At 39.9% G+C, this 20,430-nt stretch overlaps 1 protein-coding gene across 2 annotated transcripts in view; it reads left to right on the top strand.

Annotated features, from left to right (window-relative positions):
- The window catches only part of UNC13C (unc-13 homolog C), a 404,743-nt gene that overhangs the window by 306,012 nt on the left and 78,301 nt on the right, over nucleotides 1-20,430 (top strand). For both annotated transcript variants that reach the window (XM_024198093.1, XM_024198092.1), the window contains 2 exons: nucleotides 790-867; nucleotides 7,008-7,085. In XM_024198093.1, coding sequence (XP_024053861.1) covers nucleotides 790-867; nucleotides 7,008-7,085 — 156 coding nt within the window. The remainder of the gene's footprint in view (nucleotides 1-789; nucleotides 868-7,007; nucleotides 7,086-20,430) is intronic.

The raw sequence follows: 20,430 nt of genomic DNA, 5'->3' as shown, positions 1-20,430 counted from the left end.
ACGTGGTGCTGTGTGCAAGTGAAATATCACACTTCAGGTAAAAGCCAAAAGTAATTTTCTCTATCATATTTGAAGGCAAGTTTGAACAGCTGGGGGTGGATCAGCCACTTGTTTTTTCTAGGTTTATTAATCTGCTGTTTGATAAGCTTGCACATTTTGTTAGGCCAGCTTTCTACTTGGATTGCCACATTCTCTTGCAAGCTTTAGAATTCCATTACAATGCCAAGGGCTATGAAATAGTTTGTATTTACACATAATTCTGTGCTTTCATCACAACTTTTCTCAGTCTGTAAACAAAGTATTTATTCACGTGATTGTTGAGGATTAAGTTCACGTTGCTGGGGTTTAAACATTGCTGCTTTGGTTCTTATTTGTCCATTATATTTTAATCTGTAGGTTGTCACCCTAGAGGATTTTGAGCTCACTAACGTTCTGCTTAGCATATGTCGCACAATGCACAAACTAGAGCCCCTCAATGTTCTTACTTCTCAGTGTCAGTATAACTAAATGCAAAGTGTTTCTGTTATAGAAAATTACATTCCATTAAAAAAGAAACATTTATCCATTGTGAAGGGATTTAAAATGTGACCTTTCCAATTTTCTAAGCAAATGCAAACTAAAATTTTGTAAATTTAATCCAGAACTATTTTCTATCATTTACAAATATTATCTGCTTTGAAAACAAGCCTCCACTTTCACTTGAATACTATTTTGTATTTTTACTTACAATTCTTCAGAGACTGTTACATGATTATATATCTCAATTAAACATTTCCTTTTCCACCCTAGACTATCAACAAAGTGCTCCTTCAGTATGCTGCAATTATTTCAAATGACTTCAGTTCATACTGTGATAAAGAAATTTTGGTAAGTAAAATTTAAAAAATACTAATATTATTTCAGATATTATTTCTGTCTTTAAAATGTGCACTTAGAGCTCTTATTATATTTACTAGAAATATGATCATTTTTATTGCAAGAAAATGAATGGAAAAAGGGAGAGTTTTTTTTCCAGATGATAACCTATTTTCCTTGATTGCTTACATTGTAATGTAACAACTGATGGGGGTGGGGGAAGGAAAGGATAAATGAATATTAGAAGGAGAAATACTGTGCACAGAGAAGTGTGGAAGAAACTGGTGATTTCCTGTATTTGAAGTGATTACGTTGATGGGGATTTGCACCCAAAAACCTTAGCTCTAAATTAAGGAGGTTTTTGTGTCTGACAGAATCCTATATTCTCTCCTAAATCCCAGTAAATGATAAATGACTGTAATATGACCTCCACCCTTCTACTCCTTGTCCATACAGTAGTGAAAAAGAATGGTAAACTATTGTGCTGCCTTGTTGCCTGCAGAGAATTCTTGAATAACAAGCCCGACGGACACAGCAGTAAATGAGACACAGACAGTGCAGTTAAATAAGAGTCACAATATTATTAATGACTTAACATAACCTAGGAACACCCCCGCATAGGGTTACCATATTCAAACATTTAAAAAAGAGGACACTCCACGGGGCCCCGGTCCCGCCCCCGGCCCTGCCCCAACTCCGCCCCTTCCCCGCCCCCGCCCCCGCCCCAACCCCACCCCTTCTCCGCCCCCATTCCAACCCCTTCCCCAAAGTCCCTGCCCCAACTCTGCCCCCTCCTCTGAGCACCCTGCATTCCCCCTCCTCCCTCCCGCTCTGATCTTGGTTGGGGGTTGCTAAGTGCTTCCCTGCTCCCCACTCGCCCCGCAGCCCCTATGCCCTTGCCTGCCCTGCTCCTCCTCGCCCTGCAGCCTCTGCACCGCCTGCCTGCCCTGCCCCTGCAGCCTCTGCACCCCCCCGCCCCTGCAGCCTCTGTGCCCCCTGCTCCCCACTCGCCCTGCAGCCTCTGTGCCCCCTGCCTGCCCTGCCCCTGCAGCCTCTGCACCCCCCCACCCCTGCAGCCTCTGCTCCCCCCGCCTGCCCTGCCCCTGCAGCCTCTGCACACACACACCCCCTGCAGCCTCTGCTCCCCCGCTCACCCGGCAGAGGGAGAAATGCAGGCTCCACGTGGAATCACACACTGCCGGCTGCTCTGTGGGGGAGGGGGGAGCGGGGGAGGGGGAGAGACTCTGGCTGCTAGAGGCCCTAGTGGCTGCGAGCGGCTTTCAATCAGGCCAGGCGTCCAATCAGCCGCGCCGCACTCCGCAGGAGGGGAAATCCCGGACATTTCTACTTCATTAGAAATCCCCCCCGGACGGCCATTTAACACTGAAAAAGCCGGACATGTCCGGGGAAACCCGGACGGATGGTAACCCTACCCCCGCAGCAAACTGACCTAGTGTATGGTGTCACTACTGTGCCATCAAGACCAATACACCCAGGAAAGGCCTTGCTGGGCCTTGCCCAACAAGTACCACACCAGGAGTTGGTACATGCCATAACTGTATACTACCTTGTCCTCATCTGAGTAACTGAGGTGCAACCCAAAAGGTACCTTATTCTGTCTGTATATTTAGGTTCAAACTCATATGCAGGACCTGGCCTTAACCTGTCACATTTTTATGCACAGGTATGGGGTTATGTTAATTGTTCCTGCACCAACAGCAATGTTTGGGACAAATACATAGTTGTACAGGGACAGTGTTTCTCCAGTCCCAAAAGATTGGGCCTTGCTTGTGCTCTGGGAAGATAGAAAATCCCAGACTGAATGGCTAGTCTACAGTCCTGGAGAATCCTTTCTCAACCCCTAAAAGGTGATCAGTTGAAATTCAAAGCCCACTTAGAATAGCAATAACAAATTAGGATGTGCAGGAACCACTGCGGGGGGGAGAGACAGCTCAGCAAAATGATGCTGAAAGCCAGGAAAGCCCTGCAGTAAATAACCCTCTCCCAGTCCCTTACAGAGAGGGAGCAGAGCTATTAGCCACCAGCCACAGCTCCCAAGTTGTCCTATTTGGCACTGCAGGGGACTGGCAAAGGACAAATAGGGAGCACCCACATGAAACTCAGTACACAAGAAAATCCTCCCAGAGTGCAGAAGGACTGTCTCACCCATTGCTGGTCCCAGCAAACAGTCCCTGAATAGGGTGGGCATTCTGTGAGGTTCTTTGCACATCAACTCCCATTAGAGTCTAGACAACGTAAGGGTGTTTAGCCCCTCGGAGGAGAATCCCGGCTTCTGGCAGGACTGGGCCCAACATCCTAAACTAAGCTAAAGAGAGAATTTTGAGGGAATGAAAAGCTGTTGTTCAAAAACCCAGAAGTTCAGAACTCTTTTATAGATTTATGAAAGTTGAGAAGTAAACTGGAGCACAAATTATTTTTTTCACACATAGAACTGGGGGAGGAAATATGTTGGTGAGATTGGAACTGAACTGAATAAATGGAAAAATGGAAATAATATGCCCTCGTTGTCACCCAAGCGTGATATTATCACAATCCAAAGGTCACCAGCATATACAACAAAAGAAATCAGAAATATGTTATAGCTAAATAGCTGTACGCAGTGTACATTTCCCAGATCTGAAGAAGAGCTCTGTGTAAGCTTGAAAGCTTGTCTCTCTCACCAACAGAAGTTGGTCCAATAAAAGATATTACCTCACCCACCTTGTTTCTCTAATAGCTAAAGAGGAACAGTCCTTGGTTCCTTCCTCTTCTAAACACCACAGACAACATTTGAAATATTAATTTTTCTACCAAACCACAGAGATACGTATGGTGGAAAAATATTAACTATTCTCTGCTTACTATGCAATTACATTTAATATAATGTTAATAAATAAAACTACAAGTAATGAAAGAATTTAGAAAACTTTAACTTTAGGCAGTGGTTTTATATAAATATTTCTACAAGGAAATGAATTTTATTCATATGGATGTGTCATATTTCAGACTCCCTTTCTACTTCAAATATCTTCATCCTTGGAGCCCCTATAGAAAACATATTGAAAAAGACATACATAAGGAGATTTCCACAGATTTTGCGTCTGGCAATACTTAAATCTTGCTTACATCAGAAAGAAGACACTAAGCAGCAAGCCAGGCTTGGCAGTCATTACTGTAATAATTCCAAGAAACGCTGCTAGTCAGTTCACAACATACCAGAATACCATGTTGTCATAAATTTGCCCAGCAGGGCATTTTCATGGTTCAGTCAAGGTTCTTCATCTTGTGAGCTATTGCCATAAGTAGCGGAAATAAGCAATCAGTGTAGATATAGATATATACATGCAAGTGTTGTGTGTCTTTACACAGATTCTCCCTACCTCCCACAGGAGCCACTGAGCTGAAAATGCCTTGGGGTAGAGTATCTCCCGTGATGTGGGAGTGAATACATCCCCTGTTTTTCTCCCCATGCATCTGTCAGTCATCCAGCCCACCTGCTCCAGATGGTTGTTTATATATGGGTTTGGCCCAAAATGTTGCCATAGACAATTGCACTTTACATGTAGTGTACAAGTGAATTAAGACTTGTAGTATTGTACTTACAGTTCATTTCAAATTAATCCTAGCATTAAATCAAATTAACTGTTTTCTAGAATGAATGGACTCTGATACCTAATGTTAGGTCATCAAATCTCACGGTTTGTGTTGCCTCTCAGTCTGTCCAATGGGATTTTTTATAATCATTGAAGTGATTGATTTCTGAAGTCACCCTTGAACGCTAATCTTTGCTAAGGCTTTGGATAAGATAAATCTCATTATGGCTTTGTAACAGAGAAAAGGCATAAAGGATTGCAACAAATGACTTTATAGAAAGATCACTTATTTTTATTAGAAATCATCTATTTGAAATTCATATTTCTAGATTAATGAGATTTCATTTGATCTGGTGATCCCAAGTCTTTCATTTGATAGAAGAGATTTAAATAAATACTGCTTTATGATTGTAGTTAAGTGCAAAGTTATTAAATTTATTTTAGGACCATTTTATTAATTCCATTCAATAAAATTGACATGCAAACTTTTCAAATAAAAAACAGACATAGCAGTACATTTTCTATGGTGTATATTTCTTTATTAAATGTATCATCATATTTCCCCACAGCCTGGCACTGTTTATGAACATATTTCAGCTTTATGCATTGTGCTTGGTATTCAGTTTTGTGTGTTCCGTTTGGCTGTCTGACTCCTCTAAGTTTCCATAAATAGAACTCTAAAGTTCAACATATGCAATAAGCTGGGAACATTTTTGAGCCTCAGATCTACTCTCATTGAAGTCAATGGAAATTTTGCCAGTGAATTAACGAGTGCAGGATCAGGTCCTTAATGAGCAACTATGATCTCAGAGGAAACTTTGAAAACTGTCTCATTAGGAACAATTCACCTGATACTTGTTTTTGTATTTAGCTTCTCTCTTCCTTTATTGCCAAGAGCACTGGCAGTTGTTTAGAACAGTGGTTCTCAATCAGGGGTCCGGGGCACCCTAGGGGCCGTGAGCAAATTTCAGGGGGGCCGCCAAGCAGGGCCAGCATTACATTTGCAGGGATCCAGGGTCCCATGGTAGAAAGCTGAAGCCCTACTGCATGGGGCTGAAGCCGAGGGCCCTGAGCTCTGCCACCTGGTGCTGAAGCTGAAGCCTGAGCAATGTAACTTCACAGGAGCCCCTGTGGCGTGGGGCCCCAGACAACTGCCCTGCTTGCTACCCCCTAATGCTGGCCCTGGCTTTTATATGCGGAAATATCAACAGCGGTATCATAACCTTAAGATATGACAGACTCTAGTATTCTGTGTTTGTGCACTGCCTAGAACAAGGGGCTACGTTCTTGGTTGGCACTGCTGTAATAAACATAATTCATGATAGAAACTGGCTATTTTCAAGGGTTTGCAGGTTTATTTCCTAGGGGAACTAGTTGGGGGCGGGGTCTTTTGTCTGGAATGTAATCCAAGATACTGGTGCTGAGTGCCCTCTTTCACATTCTTTCTGACCCAATCTTTAAGGATCCAGCACCAATATCAGATAGAAAAAGGAGCAGGACGTAAAGGGGATAGGGTGGCTGCCTCTTGTGGGCAGGGATGGGGAGGATGGTTCAATAGTTACATGAGGTCAAGTCACTTGTTGCGGGAGGAAGAGAGATGAGAATCTCAGGACAGTGTGCTAAAATTTAGTGTACTTTATTGAGTATGAGTGATGAAAGGGTTAAGAATACTAGATAAGGATCTTCTATTTTTTTTCTCCAGTTTCCTTTTTCTTTCTGACCCTCAGTTCCCTTAGATTTTATAGAGTAGGATGCTGAATTATTTAAATGCTCTTCTGAACACTAAAGTCTACTCAAACCATGTTTCAGCCAACAGTGAGCTGCATCACCAACTAAAAGGGTTTTAAATGTATGTGGGATGCTGTTATCACTTCAGCACCCGTCGTCTTCTTGTGAGGTTTAAGTATAGATTCATTATAGAAATTCATTTCTTGAAGCTTTGAATGTAATGTGCAGATGCACTGGAACAGTAATCCTGCCAAAACAGAAATCTATTATCAAGATTTTTTTTACATTACAAAGTAGTGAATAAAGCCATACGAATTTACAAAGCCCCCGTAGTAGAACCTTTTTTGCATAATTCCAAAATAATCCGCTTAATTTAATCTCTGTATCTGGCAATTGCTATCTTTTGCAGTGTGATTCCCTCGGTCTTTGGCATACAGTTTGAAAAAGACTGTGGCTTAAGTGAAAAGCTTAAACAATAGTATTTTAAAAATAAAATATGAAGGCATGTTTATGCGACTAATATTGCTTAGATTATTAAAGCACTTTTAAAGTAATGCAAAATTGTTCACCTATGGAATAATTTAGAGCTTGTTATAGAATTGCCTGATTTATTCATATGCTGAGATCTCAAATGTTACCTTCATTGTAGTACATAAATGTATCAGTTTTATGATGGAATAGGAAGATTGATTTCCAGCAAAAAAGAATCAGATATTACAATCTTGAATCACTTTATTTATACTTCTTCCTTTGGCCATTCTCAACTGTTATGTTTTAGTGTGTTTGTATCTGTTTGTTCATATAACAACACATGCTGTACTTTATTTACAGCCCTGTATCTTGATGAACAATATCCAGCAGTTGCGAGTCCAGCTTGAGAAAATGTTTGAGTCTATGGGAGGAAAAGAGGTAGGTGGTTTTAATTCCCTGCATTCACTGCACAGCTACTTAGAGATCATTAGCGGTATGTTCACAACCTATCCACAGCCTTTGCTTCTGCTTGCCAAGAAAATCAAAATGTAAAAATAAGACATATTACAGAGTTTGAAAAAATATAATATTTTATTTAAAAGCAATGCCATGTGAGAACTATATAATGCACCGGGAATGTCTGGGGAAACAAGTAATGCATTTTCATAGAAACATGCTAATGATCTGTAAAGTTCCACCAATATTGGATGTTTTATGTTGCATTCTATAGTGCCAGCTTGATTTTAATGTTCGTACTGGAATATATTTTATTTTGGTTTTTTATGTACAAGTTTGTTTTGTTTGCATCTTCAAAATTCTGTAGAAAATATGCCTTGTGCTTTGTCTGTAATGTGTCATGTCTTTGTCCAATGCCTTTGACTTGCAATCCACTGAGCAGAAGAAAGAAGGAGAGCGATTCTCTTATGAGGTTTGTGATAGTAAGCATCTTTTATTATACCTGACTATATTTCCTAAGGCTAACAACAGTTTCCTACTAATTTCCATGTTTGCATTTAATAATTCCCTATAATGCTAACTACTATGTTTTGGCACTCAGTTTACACTCTGTATTAAATCTTTCAATATGCAAATAGTGTAAAGTATTCCATAAATCACAAGAAGGTTGTAAAATATATTCTTTTAAATGCACTTTCAATACCTAAAGTCCCAATCTTGCAAATCTCATTCAAATGAGTAATTCTAATCCACTCAAGCAGCATTCCAGCAATCATTCCTACTCAGCAAAGCATGTGCTTAATTTTAAGCATGTCTTTAAGTCCCATTGACTTTAATGGGACATAACCACATGCAGAGGTGCTTTGGTGAAACAGGTCAAGTAATTCCTCTGATGTAATTGATTACTCACATGAGTAAGGTTTACAGATATTCCATCCAGAACAGACCTTCCACCTGGAAATGTTGATGTTGCTAATTAAATGGATATTAATGTATTCTTTTTCAAACTGTTACATCCAGTGTGAATCACTATACACTGATACAGAAACATTTTAAAGCCTGATTTTTATAAGATAGAATAACATGAAAGGGGAAGTCAATGCCCACCACCCACCCTGGACAACTGTGAACCTTAAAATGCTCCTCACTTTTAATTTTATTGTGATGTATGTTTGTTTAGCTAAAACAAAGGTCTGAAGACATAAATCTAATTCTTCTTAAAAAACACTAAAGACATGATTTGCAGCATAATAAACGAGTGCTTCCGACAGACTCTTGTGCAACATGCAGGCATTTTAAAAAGCTTCATATCCGAAAATCATGCTTTGCTGAAGTTCATATTAGGCGCAGTGCATTGTTTTATGTCAAGTAACTTAAGATGTTACTGACACAATATGATGTGACATATCCCAAGCTACAGGTCAAATAACCAAGTTTCAAATAATGATTTGCTCTGTGAAAATGAAGTTGCTTTGTAAAACTTATTTTCTTCCTTGAATAAAGAAGACCTTAAGATTTGAGTGAGGTACTCAAAATCCAATTGCCTTAGCAATAATCATGTTATTGGTAATTACATATACATAATTAGAATGAAATGCAGCTGTTTTATCAATTTTCATCTGTATATTAATGCTTCATCTCTTTAGGAACTGTATAAATCATAATATTTTAAGGAGCCAATCTTGCCAGTTTCAGAGCACGTCCCATGATACTGAAGTCAGTGAGAATTAAGAAAACTCATCATCTTTTAGAATTAGGCCCAAAATACATTACTTGCCATTCATTCAATTAGCACTGTCAGGGGTCCCGCAGCAAAAACATTTCTGCAAATTTTTGCACCTGATAAAATCAGAGTCAGTGCACAATAGCGATGATACTCTGGTGTACTGGCTAAAACTGGGGGGAGGCACATCAAGCGTTTATAGAAATACTGTGGATTTATTGTTGGTATCTTTTTGTTAAATGGGCAGTAAAATGTAATCAGCTCACCTGTGTAAAAGTGGAACTCTTCCTATTTCCCCATGAACAAATAGGGATGGTGAATGTTCTGTTCCCACTCAAGTACATCTCTAATATTCCTCCTAAAGCAGCAACCTTTTTATAGCTGTTACTGAACCATATTTTAGAGATTTTTCTCTCTGTTTAAGGAGTGGGAAATGAAGAGCTGCAATATTTTTGTCAATGCTTCGTTATAAAGGGTGCTAAAAGTGTATCAGCCAGATTCTTACTAGAAAACAAAAATCTACTGTGTTATATCTGAATTATTTTTGTTTAATTTGTGTATTGTTACTTCATTATGCAGCCGTAGGTTAACTGTGCGGCTCCATGTTGACATTAAAAATCAGATGCACAGGATCCACTATTCACTCAGAAGTTCATTATTAAGTATCATCTGCATGATGATGCTCCCCGGAATGTGGTAGGTGCTTTCCAAACGAGACATTAGACACAATCCCTGCCCCAAAGAAAAATCTAAGTGAACAAGTATCTTATAAAGGAGATAGCATACAATCAGTTTATTTTAAAAAAAACCCAACTATTCCCGCTAGCCCTTTACCTAATCATTGTGCCAGGAGATGGATAGAGCAAGATATGAAAAGGTAGTGGATGGCAATGATCTTTTTTGAGATAGTGTGTGAATTCCAGAGGGAAGAGCGTAGGAAGGGGTGTCAGGTTTTAATGGAAGGGGTGAAAGGGCTGGAGGCAGTAACAAGGAAAGTGGCAAGAAATGAAAAGGCTGGCAAAAAAAAAAAAAAAAAAGGGGGAGGGCAGAAGTCACCAGAGGGAAGGAGAAGGAGACCAAGAAAAAGTGGAATGGATTTGTGTTGGCACGAGGGGACCAAGAATTTGGAAGGGGAAGGAGGAGCTGTTGATGGCAAAAGGGTAGAGAAGTGTAAGTAGTGGGAGATAGCTACATTCTTTTCTCTTGATAATTCATGTTTATACACAGCAATTGCTGAAATGTTTCTAACTGGATTTTTTTTAAACCTCATTCCTCTATGACTTAACAGTTATCCTGTTTTCCCTCCAAAATTGGCTCATGTCTGAAATGGGGGAGAAAACTCCCTAAAAAATTAAATTATCTTTCTATCAGAAAGTTTCATCTGGTTTTAAAAAAGAACAAAAACTGCATTACGGGAGTAGATGGACATACAAGAGGTGTGTACAGCATGTGTTCCCTGTCGGTCTGTCTGTGCCAATCTGTTGTCTCTTGTCCTATAAGCTATCTGGAGCAGAACTGTCATTTTGTTGCATTTATACGGTTCCCAGCACAATGGGGTGCTGATCCATGACTAGGTCTCTTAAGCATTATGATAATACAAATAATAAATAATATATAAAATATCAGTATTTTATTTCACTTACTATATTTTTAAGTGAACTTAATACTTGTGAAAGTCTTTCAGGACTCTAAAGTTATCTATCCCCAGGACACCCTCAGTATTCCTGTAAATTTCTCCATACTGCTGCACCAATATTCCTTGACTCTGACCTGTCTTAGGGATGAGAACCACCATGCCCATTCAATCTCTGGTGTCCATGATGCCCAGTAAGGATGCACATTAGTGCCAGAATGATTGGAAGCATATGAAGGGAGATTGGAAAAACTTGTATAGTTTCTAAGGTAACAATTTCAATCATGATAAAAATATATTAAATAATGAATGGTCTAGAGAAGGTAGATAGGAAACTTCTGTTCTCCCACAATAACAAGACGGCAGTCAATTAAATTTAAAGGTAGTGAATCAAAACTAATAAAAGGAAATACATTTTTATACAATGCATAATTAGACGGTGGCGCTCATTGCCTCCTGATGGTGTGGTGGCCAAGAATTTAGCAAGATTCCAAAGGGGATTGGATATTTATATGACTAAGAAGAATATCCAGAGCTATAATTGTTAATGCTAACAAAATTATTAAAAGGATATTAAAACTCCTGTTTCAGGGTCTAAGCCAGTTGCTAACGATAGTGGATTAGGAGACCTAATGTGTGGGGCAGATTATCCCATAACTACTTATTGTAAGATTCTTACATCTTCCTGTGAAATATCTGGTTCTAGCCACTGTCAGAGACAGGATACTGGACTAAATGGACCTCAGGTTTGATCCAGTCTGGCATTTGTTCTCTAAGAACTGAGACTAACAGCATATTTCATATCAGGCACCAAATTGCCTTCAAACCTCAGTGACTTTCTGTAACTAAAAACCCATCATCAGATTCTGATCACAGCCTAAAATCTAAAGTTACTGCAGATTTACAGTGTCGTAACTACAATCACAATCTAGTTCCCATTCTGATTTGACCCACTGACCTAAATCCGAAAGACTCCAAAATTCTATTACCAATCTCCTGAGTCATCCTATACTACTCATCTTGAAAACAAATACACTCACAAAGTACACTCGCCCACCTAATAATGTTTATTTCCTATTACACTACTTTATATAGGATTTTACTCATGTGTTTGAACTGAACCAGTAAGATTATTTCTCTATAGAACTCCCCTCTGTTCCTGATAGCGTTACTAGTCTCAAATACCATAAAACAGTGAAAATAGTCTGTGCAAGTTATGAACCCCCATCTCTATTACTTGAATATTAAGTTATATAGTAAATGAGAAATGAGAGTTGACACACTGAGAAATTAATTGCTGTATCAATGCTCTCGTAGCCTAGATAAGTAATTGAATACAGTAGAAAAGTCAAGTTTAAGTTACAGTGCTGCTTCTAAATCTTGTTTCCTGGAAACTCAGCAAGGATCTGCAAGCCCTGATTTGGGATAAAATGAGTTATCATTAATGTTATATCGCAAAGGAAAATACAGACTATTAGAAAGTGACAGAACACATATCAGACAGGAACATAACACATTCAATGGTAAACCATTAATCATTACTCTTAGAACCAGTTCAGAAACACTGCTCTGTATTCCAGAACTCAAAGGGTTACATTCACCCCTTTGCCACTTCAAACCCCTTTGCCACTTCAAACCCCATGTACCACCAAGTCCCACTTAACATTCATTTTGAGGATGTAAGTGGGACCTGAACCTGCAAAGAAAACTGTGCAGATAGACATCTGCCCACATGGTTGGCTCTCCTTGCACAAGCTGGGGCCTAAGAACGTGCATTGGCTTTGGACTGGCCCTCTGCACAGAGGTGAATTTCACCCAAAGAGAGAAAAGAAATTGATAAGGATAGAAAAATTATACTGTACTCCTCTCTGTTTATGTTGTGTTACTCATTTGGATGAAGCATGAAGGGGACTAGTTTGACTATTGTTGGGTGATACTGGCATGAAGCATGTGTTCCTTCCTCGGTATAAAGATGGAAAGACCTGTTAAACAGATTAGTGGGTGGTGAGAGCTGTAATCTCTGAAAGAAACAAATTTAGATTTGCTGTACCCGAAACCGCTTCTGTCAATGATATTAACCAAAAAACCCACTACTTTTCACATTACTAGTAAGATTTTCTGCAGTTGGAGCCGTATTAAAGAAAAACACAGAAAGGAAGTAAAGTATGAATGTAATAAACAAAAAGAAAATGCCTAATGAGACTATAGCACTGAAAGTTCTGTGGACACAAAGGCTTTTCCCACATTGGCAAGTGCAAAATAGAGTGATGCATTCAGTAATGGTCCAATTAACCTACTAAGTGCAGAAACTAGAATACATTTACAGGAATTTTTATTACTGGAGATTCTTAAATAGATTCCACAACTGAATAGGAGCAAATTAAAAATTTCTATAAGCTAGAGAACTAAAGTTCTTTAACACATTAAAAATTCTATTTTGGAAGTTTGTGGAAGAGATGACTATTTATATAAACCTCTTATACTCAGTAAATTAGTGTAACGCCAACATTTAGGAGATTTACCTTTGGGGTATATTTTCAGTTCATTGTGTGTGAAATCCAGCCCATGCCAAGGCCCACATAGTGCCCTCAGCACCAGGTGGATAGCCTATAATAGGGGTCAGCAATCTTTCAGCAGTGGTGTGCCGAGTCTTCATTTATTCACTCTAATTTAAGTTTTCATGTGCCAGTAATACATGTTAACATTTTTAGAAGGTCTCATTCTATAAGTCTATAATATATAACTAAACTATTGTTGTATGTAAAGTAAATAAGGTTTTTAAAATGTTTAAGAAGCTTCATTTAAAATTAAATTAAAATGCAGAGCCCCCCGGACCTGTGGCCAGGACCCTGGCAGTGTGAGTGCCACTGAAAATCAGCTCACGTGCCGCCTTCGGCACGCATGCCATAGGTTGCCTACCCCTGGCCTATAAGTAAGTGGCACATATGCTGGCCCTCTGCACAGGGGTGAATTTCAACCTGTATACACTGTAATTGGAGGTGTGATTGCTAGCTTGACTCTAACTAGCGTAGCTAAAAATTGGAGTGATGTTGTGGCACAGACCCTGTTGTGGGCTATGGATGTGAGTGTGTACTCTGAGTTCCAGGTGGGCTTGTACGGCCCATGTGGAAGCCTGCCCTGCTGCATCTTTACTGCTATTTTCAGCCATGCTAGCTAAAGCTAGCACAGGAGTGCCTATACTAGCTGCAGTCACACTGCCAATTGCAGGACAGACATATCCACAGGAGATTTCAGCTGCACAAATTGAGTCGTGTTACTCACACTTCATTTGGAGCTTTTAAAATAGTATCCCTAGAGGAGATCGGATACACTGAAATAAATCCAGAATTGTACATTGAAATGGGATATGTTTTTATGGTGCCAACATTCAGACAGCCCAAATTCAATTTACTAAACTCAATCCTGGAGCCTTAAAATGACCACTGCCTTGTGGGGTGAATTCCATTAAAGTTCACCGACTTCTTTTTTTTTTTTTTTTAAATCTTCCTTCCAGGACAAGTGGAAATTAAAGGCTCGAGAACTAAACATTTTTGTTTCTACTTATACTTAATATGAAATACTTTTCCCTGCCTGTGACAAATTACTCATGTTCCACATGCACGGCACCCACTAAAGTAAATAAGAGTTATGCTTACAAGAGAGGGCATGCAGGATTGGTCCCGTATTATAATCAGAGTGGAACACTAAGCTTTTTGAAGTTGTTGTTTCATGCAAGAATTTTAATACGTTGACTGATGATGTTGTGTCTATATGGGCTTAGACTACCTGCTCCACTAGTTACCAGAGAGAGAAAACGGCTTTACCAAGGTAACTCTCAGAACCCAATAGTGTGCCTAATTCCTGCTCTAAATACTCGTGCGCGCAAAGTAAGGGGAACAAGTACATTTGGTAGGTGATCAAAATAGGTTTTTCTTCCATCATTGCTTTTAAATCAAGTAATCTTTTAGAAGAGGAAAATATTGTATCTGAGAGAACTGATTCAAATACTGGTGCCTAGCTCAGGGGCCTAACACTTTATTTTATAAGTCAGGTGTATGTGCGTTAGAGAAGCAAGATGTGTTTGTTGCAGTAAACGGACAAACAGCTTCAGCTTAGCTCAGCTGTACTCAGTGTTATCAAACATAGCTTGGAAAAAACCTGCCCATTTGTGAAGAACTTTGTTATCCTACTGCCCCTGTGATGGTGCTCAGGTATGTCTTTCTGTACTGAATGAGAGTCTGGATTTGGGAATGGAGGATGCAGAGGATTTATGTTAGCAGGTGGGAAGAGGAGAAATGGCTGCAGAAGTGCTCCATGTTCACCAGGCTGGCCTCTGCCCACAAAAGCAAGCACCAAAGAATCCATGCATTCCTCCCCATGAAGGTGCAAGCATCATAGGCCCTTCTGGCCCCATTCATATATACTGGAAACCACACTGGTTCCACTGCCAAGGGACCATCTGCTAAGACCGCAGGAAGAGAGAGCAGTTAGAATAAGTCTTCTGAGTCACTGAGAGCTGTTATGGGCTGTGGAATGGAATATGTAGATGTGCATTTTTGGCTCACTGGTTTGATATAGTATTTTCAAGACTGGCCAGAATTTATCCACAGTTGTTTCAGAGAAAGAGAGAGTAACTTCCTCTCAAGTTATTTAATCATCATCTTCACTGCTGCCTTATTCAGGCTCATCTTTTGAGGCATAAATTAGAGAGGCAGATGTACTGCATATACTGGGAATGTTTCCAAATTCACCTTTTCAAAAGTCACACATTTATTATCTGCTCAAAGCAGGGTCTTTCGGTCTGTAAGAAAGCACTGAGATGCATTCTCAGTACATGCGGGCAGAACGGGAACAGCAATTTGGGCAGAAACAGTCACAACTGAGTTTACATTGCCCAGCGCAGTAAATGGGTTTTCACTTTCAGTATAGCAGGATTCTTTCATTGTTGAGTTTGCCTGGTTAGAGCTGTTTACCTAAAAAATATGTTCTGTTCTAAAAAATAACATGTTTTGAAGAGATTTATAACAGTCTAGCACACACCTTTTTTTCGTACACCTGAGTGATGTAGGTAGATCACACTAAGGTTTGGGTGTTGACTTAGTTTGGGCTCCATAATAGAGAGTATAATTAATTCTGGCCCAGACTGTGAACAGAAGGAACTGAGATTCGACTGATCTCTCCTGGAGGAGAGAGGGAAGGCGCATGACTCCAAGGAATCATCCTCTTCTCTGTGGGACCCCACAGAATTCCCTCCATTAGAGCTGTTTTAGGGGCAGGGTCAATATGGAAGGGAGTGGAACAGGAGACTAGCCACCAGCCACAGCACCCAACACTACAGAGTCCATACTACCTAAAGAGGCATTAACTCACTCAGATGACCCTCTGGAGGGGGTTAGTACAGATGTACCAGCTCCTCCTTTGCACCTCCCTGATTCTAAAGTTATCAGGTCTTGCTACAGATCCTGTTTGGCCTCCCAGTAACCAGTCAGTGCCCCTTAAAGACCATCTCATCTGAGGGAGAAACAGCTTTTCCTGATTCCTGTGTCCCTTTTTCATGGGTTTCTTGCAGGAGTGGTATATGTGGCCCTCTAACTTTTATGGTTTTCCCTTGGAATGTTTGAGATTTTTGAGGTGGAGCTACATCCAAGAATAGTGGGAAATAGGCCAAGGAGATTCCCCTGGGAGACAGAATATACAGATACACCCATCAAGAAGGAAAATGAAACAATTATGGTCGTGATGCATGAAATGCATGCTTAAATAGGAGATCTTGGGTGCTGTCTCCTGAGATAACAACATTCAGGAACTGTGCTCTTAGCAGTTTCCGTTAATGGGGCCTTTGGGCAGTACTGAACTACAAATAACAACAATGTGCATCTCCACTGTAGATTATTAGTTGCTCATTCTTCAAGTACTGTAATTGTAGTGGCTTTGCTACTGGAGTGTTTTCCTTGGGGATAAATATTTAAATGGTAATGTTGTTAAGCATTCAAAGCTAGACTGTGAAAAGCAACTAATCATTACTATCCATAGCTAATTGTTAGGAAAAGTTAGGCTGATTTATTTCCATGCACAGGAATTATTAGATAATGAAGGAACACAAGTTCGACACCGTGTAGAGTCAAGCACGAGGGTTTATTACGCACAGCGCTGGCGGAGTGTCGCTTTGCTTATTAGGCTCAGTGAGACACTGCTAAGCAATTGATTACAATAGATTATATAGGGTGCCAATGGGCGGAGAGAAGCGATGGGGTGGGAGTTCCCGAGCCCCTGGATGGGTCCTAGCAGCAAGACGAAATTAGCACAATAAACCAATAGTCTAAAAGATTACATAATGGCTCCGCCCATAGCTCAGGTTAACATGTTTGGTAATACACAGGTGTTCTCCCTCAAAATTCTCCTCTTGCAATCTGTAAATTAAATCCTGATTTCAGGTCCATAGAAATGACAGTGGCTTTTTCCAGACAAGTTGGCCCACAGGAACATTCCTGGAGGGTGTAAAACAAAAAGAACAGTAAACAGTACACAGCAATGACAATTGTTTATGGTTACCCCTGCGTTTCTACAAGCTGGGGTTGGCATCTGTGAGGGCGGATGCATCTGTGAAAGGGAGGATGCCGTAACTCATGCTATCATGTTAGGCCTCTCCCTGAACTCTGGTTGGCATTTGGGGAGAATGTACCGTTATCTTCTTCCTGTACCAGGGAGCAGACTTTAATGCGTCTCTTAGTGAGTTGTGTGCCTGTAACTCCTGATAAGCCTCCCAATTACTTCTCTCCACCTGGAGTTACGCTGTCTCAGCTTATTTTATGTATAGTTGAGACAAACAAGGCTGTCTCCTGTCTCTTGCTTATCCCAGCATTCTTTAGCCATGTATTGTTCATTGTTAACTAGGCCTCATGCCTCAGACTGGGCCGTGGAGTATGGGCCTATGTGAAAGATTCTTAACAGAGACTGTGGTCGAGATCTTACATACATATTATTGGGATTTTGGCCCTTCAGATAAATGGTCACCAGTTCATTTCAAATCTTGTAAATGGCCAAGTCATTCTCATTGTCCATAGCCTAAAAACATGCTAAACATTCCATTAAGACTTAACATTATTAGATTAATATTCTTCATGTCTGTAGAATTAATGAATTGGTGCCATTGCAAGAGCCAATAGAATGAAAGTTGAGCAATTGGGAGGAGATTTTTAGTGTCTGTTTAAAATGTTTTTCATAAGACCTACTCAGCCTAAAAGACTAATTAACATTTTGGATAAAAGAAGGGTTTATTAAAGATTCCACATGCTCAGCCCATTTATTAAAGGTATTAAGATTATAGACATCAGTGAAGCCTCCTACAGGTTCTCTAGCTAAATCAGGGAAGGCCAGATTTCACATTCCTGTTATCAATAAGATAAAACACAAGCAATAAAAAAAAAACTTTAAACAGTTCTGTCCTCCTCATATACCATAAAGTAGTAAAAAAGGACACAAGCCCAATTTTCACAAAACCATTTGCAAGTCACCTTTAAGTCCTGCATTAAGGTCTTAAATTAGGCCTTGAGGTGAATTTCAGGTCAAGTCCTTGTTCAGTTTAGGGAGTTTACCCGGAGTAAGGCATGAATAAAGAACTCAAGATTTTGCCCTCAGTGATGAAGTGAAGCATAAAATACTTCGCCTGCATAGCCCGTATTCAATGTTACATTTTCCTGTCAAGTGAATTTCTTGAAGGAAAGTGCATTCATGTTCAACTTTTTTCCTTTTCAAAGTGCCACTAAAACGTTTCCCCTCGAATTGGAATTCTGAATCCCTAGACATTCCAAGAACAAACTCTACTGGCCAGTTTGCCTTATTGAACTAGTACATACAAAGAAACAAAACAAGCAATAAAGCCTGTCAATGGTTTCCTAGCAAGGTGAAAATAGTTTCCCGTTGAGCTCATGGAAGGCACAACAAAACAGATACGATTTTCAGCAGAAAACAAGACCTTATATTGGTTAAAGCAAAACTAATTTTATACAAAATTGAAAGCTGTTAATCTCTTCAGTTCTACATCATGAAAGGGTGTTCAACAAGTTTGCCTGTCAAATGGTGCAATGAAAACCCTATAATAAAACAACAATCCCCGCATTCAAAGCAGGACTGTTGGGAATGACAGGACAGGGAGCTCCATAAACAGAGAAAAAAACTCAGCCACTAGCCATTAATATAAAATTCTCAGAACTATATATATATATATATATATACACACACCTCCCCCTAGATATAACGTGACCCGATATAACACAAATTCGGATATAACGCGGAAAAGCAGCGCCCGGGGGGGGGGGGGCAGGGCTGCACACTCTGGTGGATCAAAGCAATATATAACGCGGTTTCACCTATAATGCGGTAAGATTTTTTGGCTCCCGGGGACAGCATTATATTGGGGTAGAGGTGTGTATATATATATATATATAATCTGTATTGCAGAAATACAAATTAGCCTACTGAGAAGGGTATTGAAAAAAAAAAGATGTTCTCTAATCAAAACAAGATTAATCTCTCACAGTGAAAAAAAGATAGGAGCATGGGAACTGAAGCACCATTTTTTTTATCAATACAGTAGGCAAGTGTAAGAAACCACATATGTAGGAAAGTTTGTTTTAGCACCTTATCACATTACCCAGGGTACAATCTGGGCTATTAGATAGCTATGTCCTCTCAGTTCTCTACCCTGGGGTGCCTTTTACACTGCTTCATTGTGAGAGCAGCCACTCCTGGTCTGTTCAACACAGTCTTCAGCATGTCAGTTACTCCCAGATATACTGCAAGAGTGCTTCAGCCAGCCAGCCTACCACTCTTGCATTATACTGCAAAGCAACACCAGCAAAATCCCAGTCCCAGACTTTCCCCCAGAAGTTTGTGTCTTGTACTGCACAAGCCTTGTTATCTCAAATGGAGTTCCCCAAACACTTAAATTAAAAAACACTGGATTAGATAAAACAATAAAACAAATTTATTAACTACAGAAAGCTAGATTTTAAGTGATTACAAGTAATGAGGCATAAAGGTCAAAATTGATTACAAAGAAATAAAATGTAAAATGCAAGCTAATGCCTAACTTAACAAGCTAAGTGTATTTAAAGCAAAAAGGTTTCTCTCACCACACACTTACAGCAGTCTGGCTGGATTTCTTTCAACCAGGACCAGTTCAGTGATGTTTCTTTTATCTTTCAAGTGTTGTTGACACCATGATTAGAGATGAGGGGAGAGAGGTGATTTGGGGCCTCTGTTCCTCATTTTTATCTCTTCCTCCTCTTTGAGAATCATTTCCAGCTGGGATTCAGGCAACAGTCTGTTTGCACAGGAACTTCCAGCTGTTCCATTGCGAAGATGTAAATTTCTCACTCCCAACCTTCTTCCTGCCAAAGAATGGCTACTTAACCAGGTTTCAGAGTAGCAGCCGTGTTAGTCTGTATCCGCAAAAAGAACAGGAGTACTTGTGGCACCTTAGAGACTAACAAATTTATTAGAGCATAAGCTTTCGTGGGCTACAACCCACTTCTTCGGATGCATATTGAGTGAAACAAATATCGAGGAGATATATATACACACATACAGAGAGCATGAACAGGTGGGAGTTGTCTTACCAACTCTGAGAGGCCAATTAAGTAAGAGAAAAAAAAAACTTTTGAAGTGATAATCAAGGTAGCCAAGTACAGACAGTTTGATAAGAAGCAAGTGTGAGAATACTTACAAGGGGAGATAGATTCAATGTTTGTAATGGCTCAGCCATTCCCAATCCCTATTTAGCCCTGAGTTGATTGTGTCTAGTTTGCATATCAATTCCAGCTCAGCAGTCTCTCGTTGGAGTCTGTTTTTGAAGTTTTTCTGTTTTAAGATAGCCACCCGCAGGTCTGTCATAGAATGGCCAGACAGGTTAAAGTGTTCTCCCACTGGTTTTTGAGTATTATGATTCCTGATGTCAGATTTGTGTCCAT

This window comes from Terrapene carolina, unplaced genomic scaffold (assembly GCF_002925995.2).
Source record: "Terrapene carolina triunguis isolate 2854851 unplaced genomic scaffold, T_m_triunguis-2.0 Scaffold67, whole genome shotgun sequence".
In the NCBI taxonomy this organism is placed as follows: Eukaryota; Metazoa; Chordata; order Testudines; family Emydidae; genus Terrapene; species Terrapene triunguis.
The sequence above is the reverse complement of the archived record's forward strand: the minus strand, read 5'-3'. Positions and strand labels throughout refer to the sequence as shown.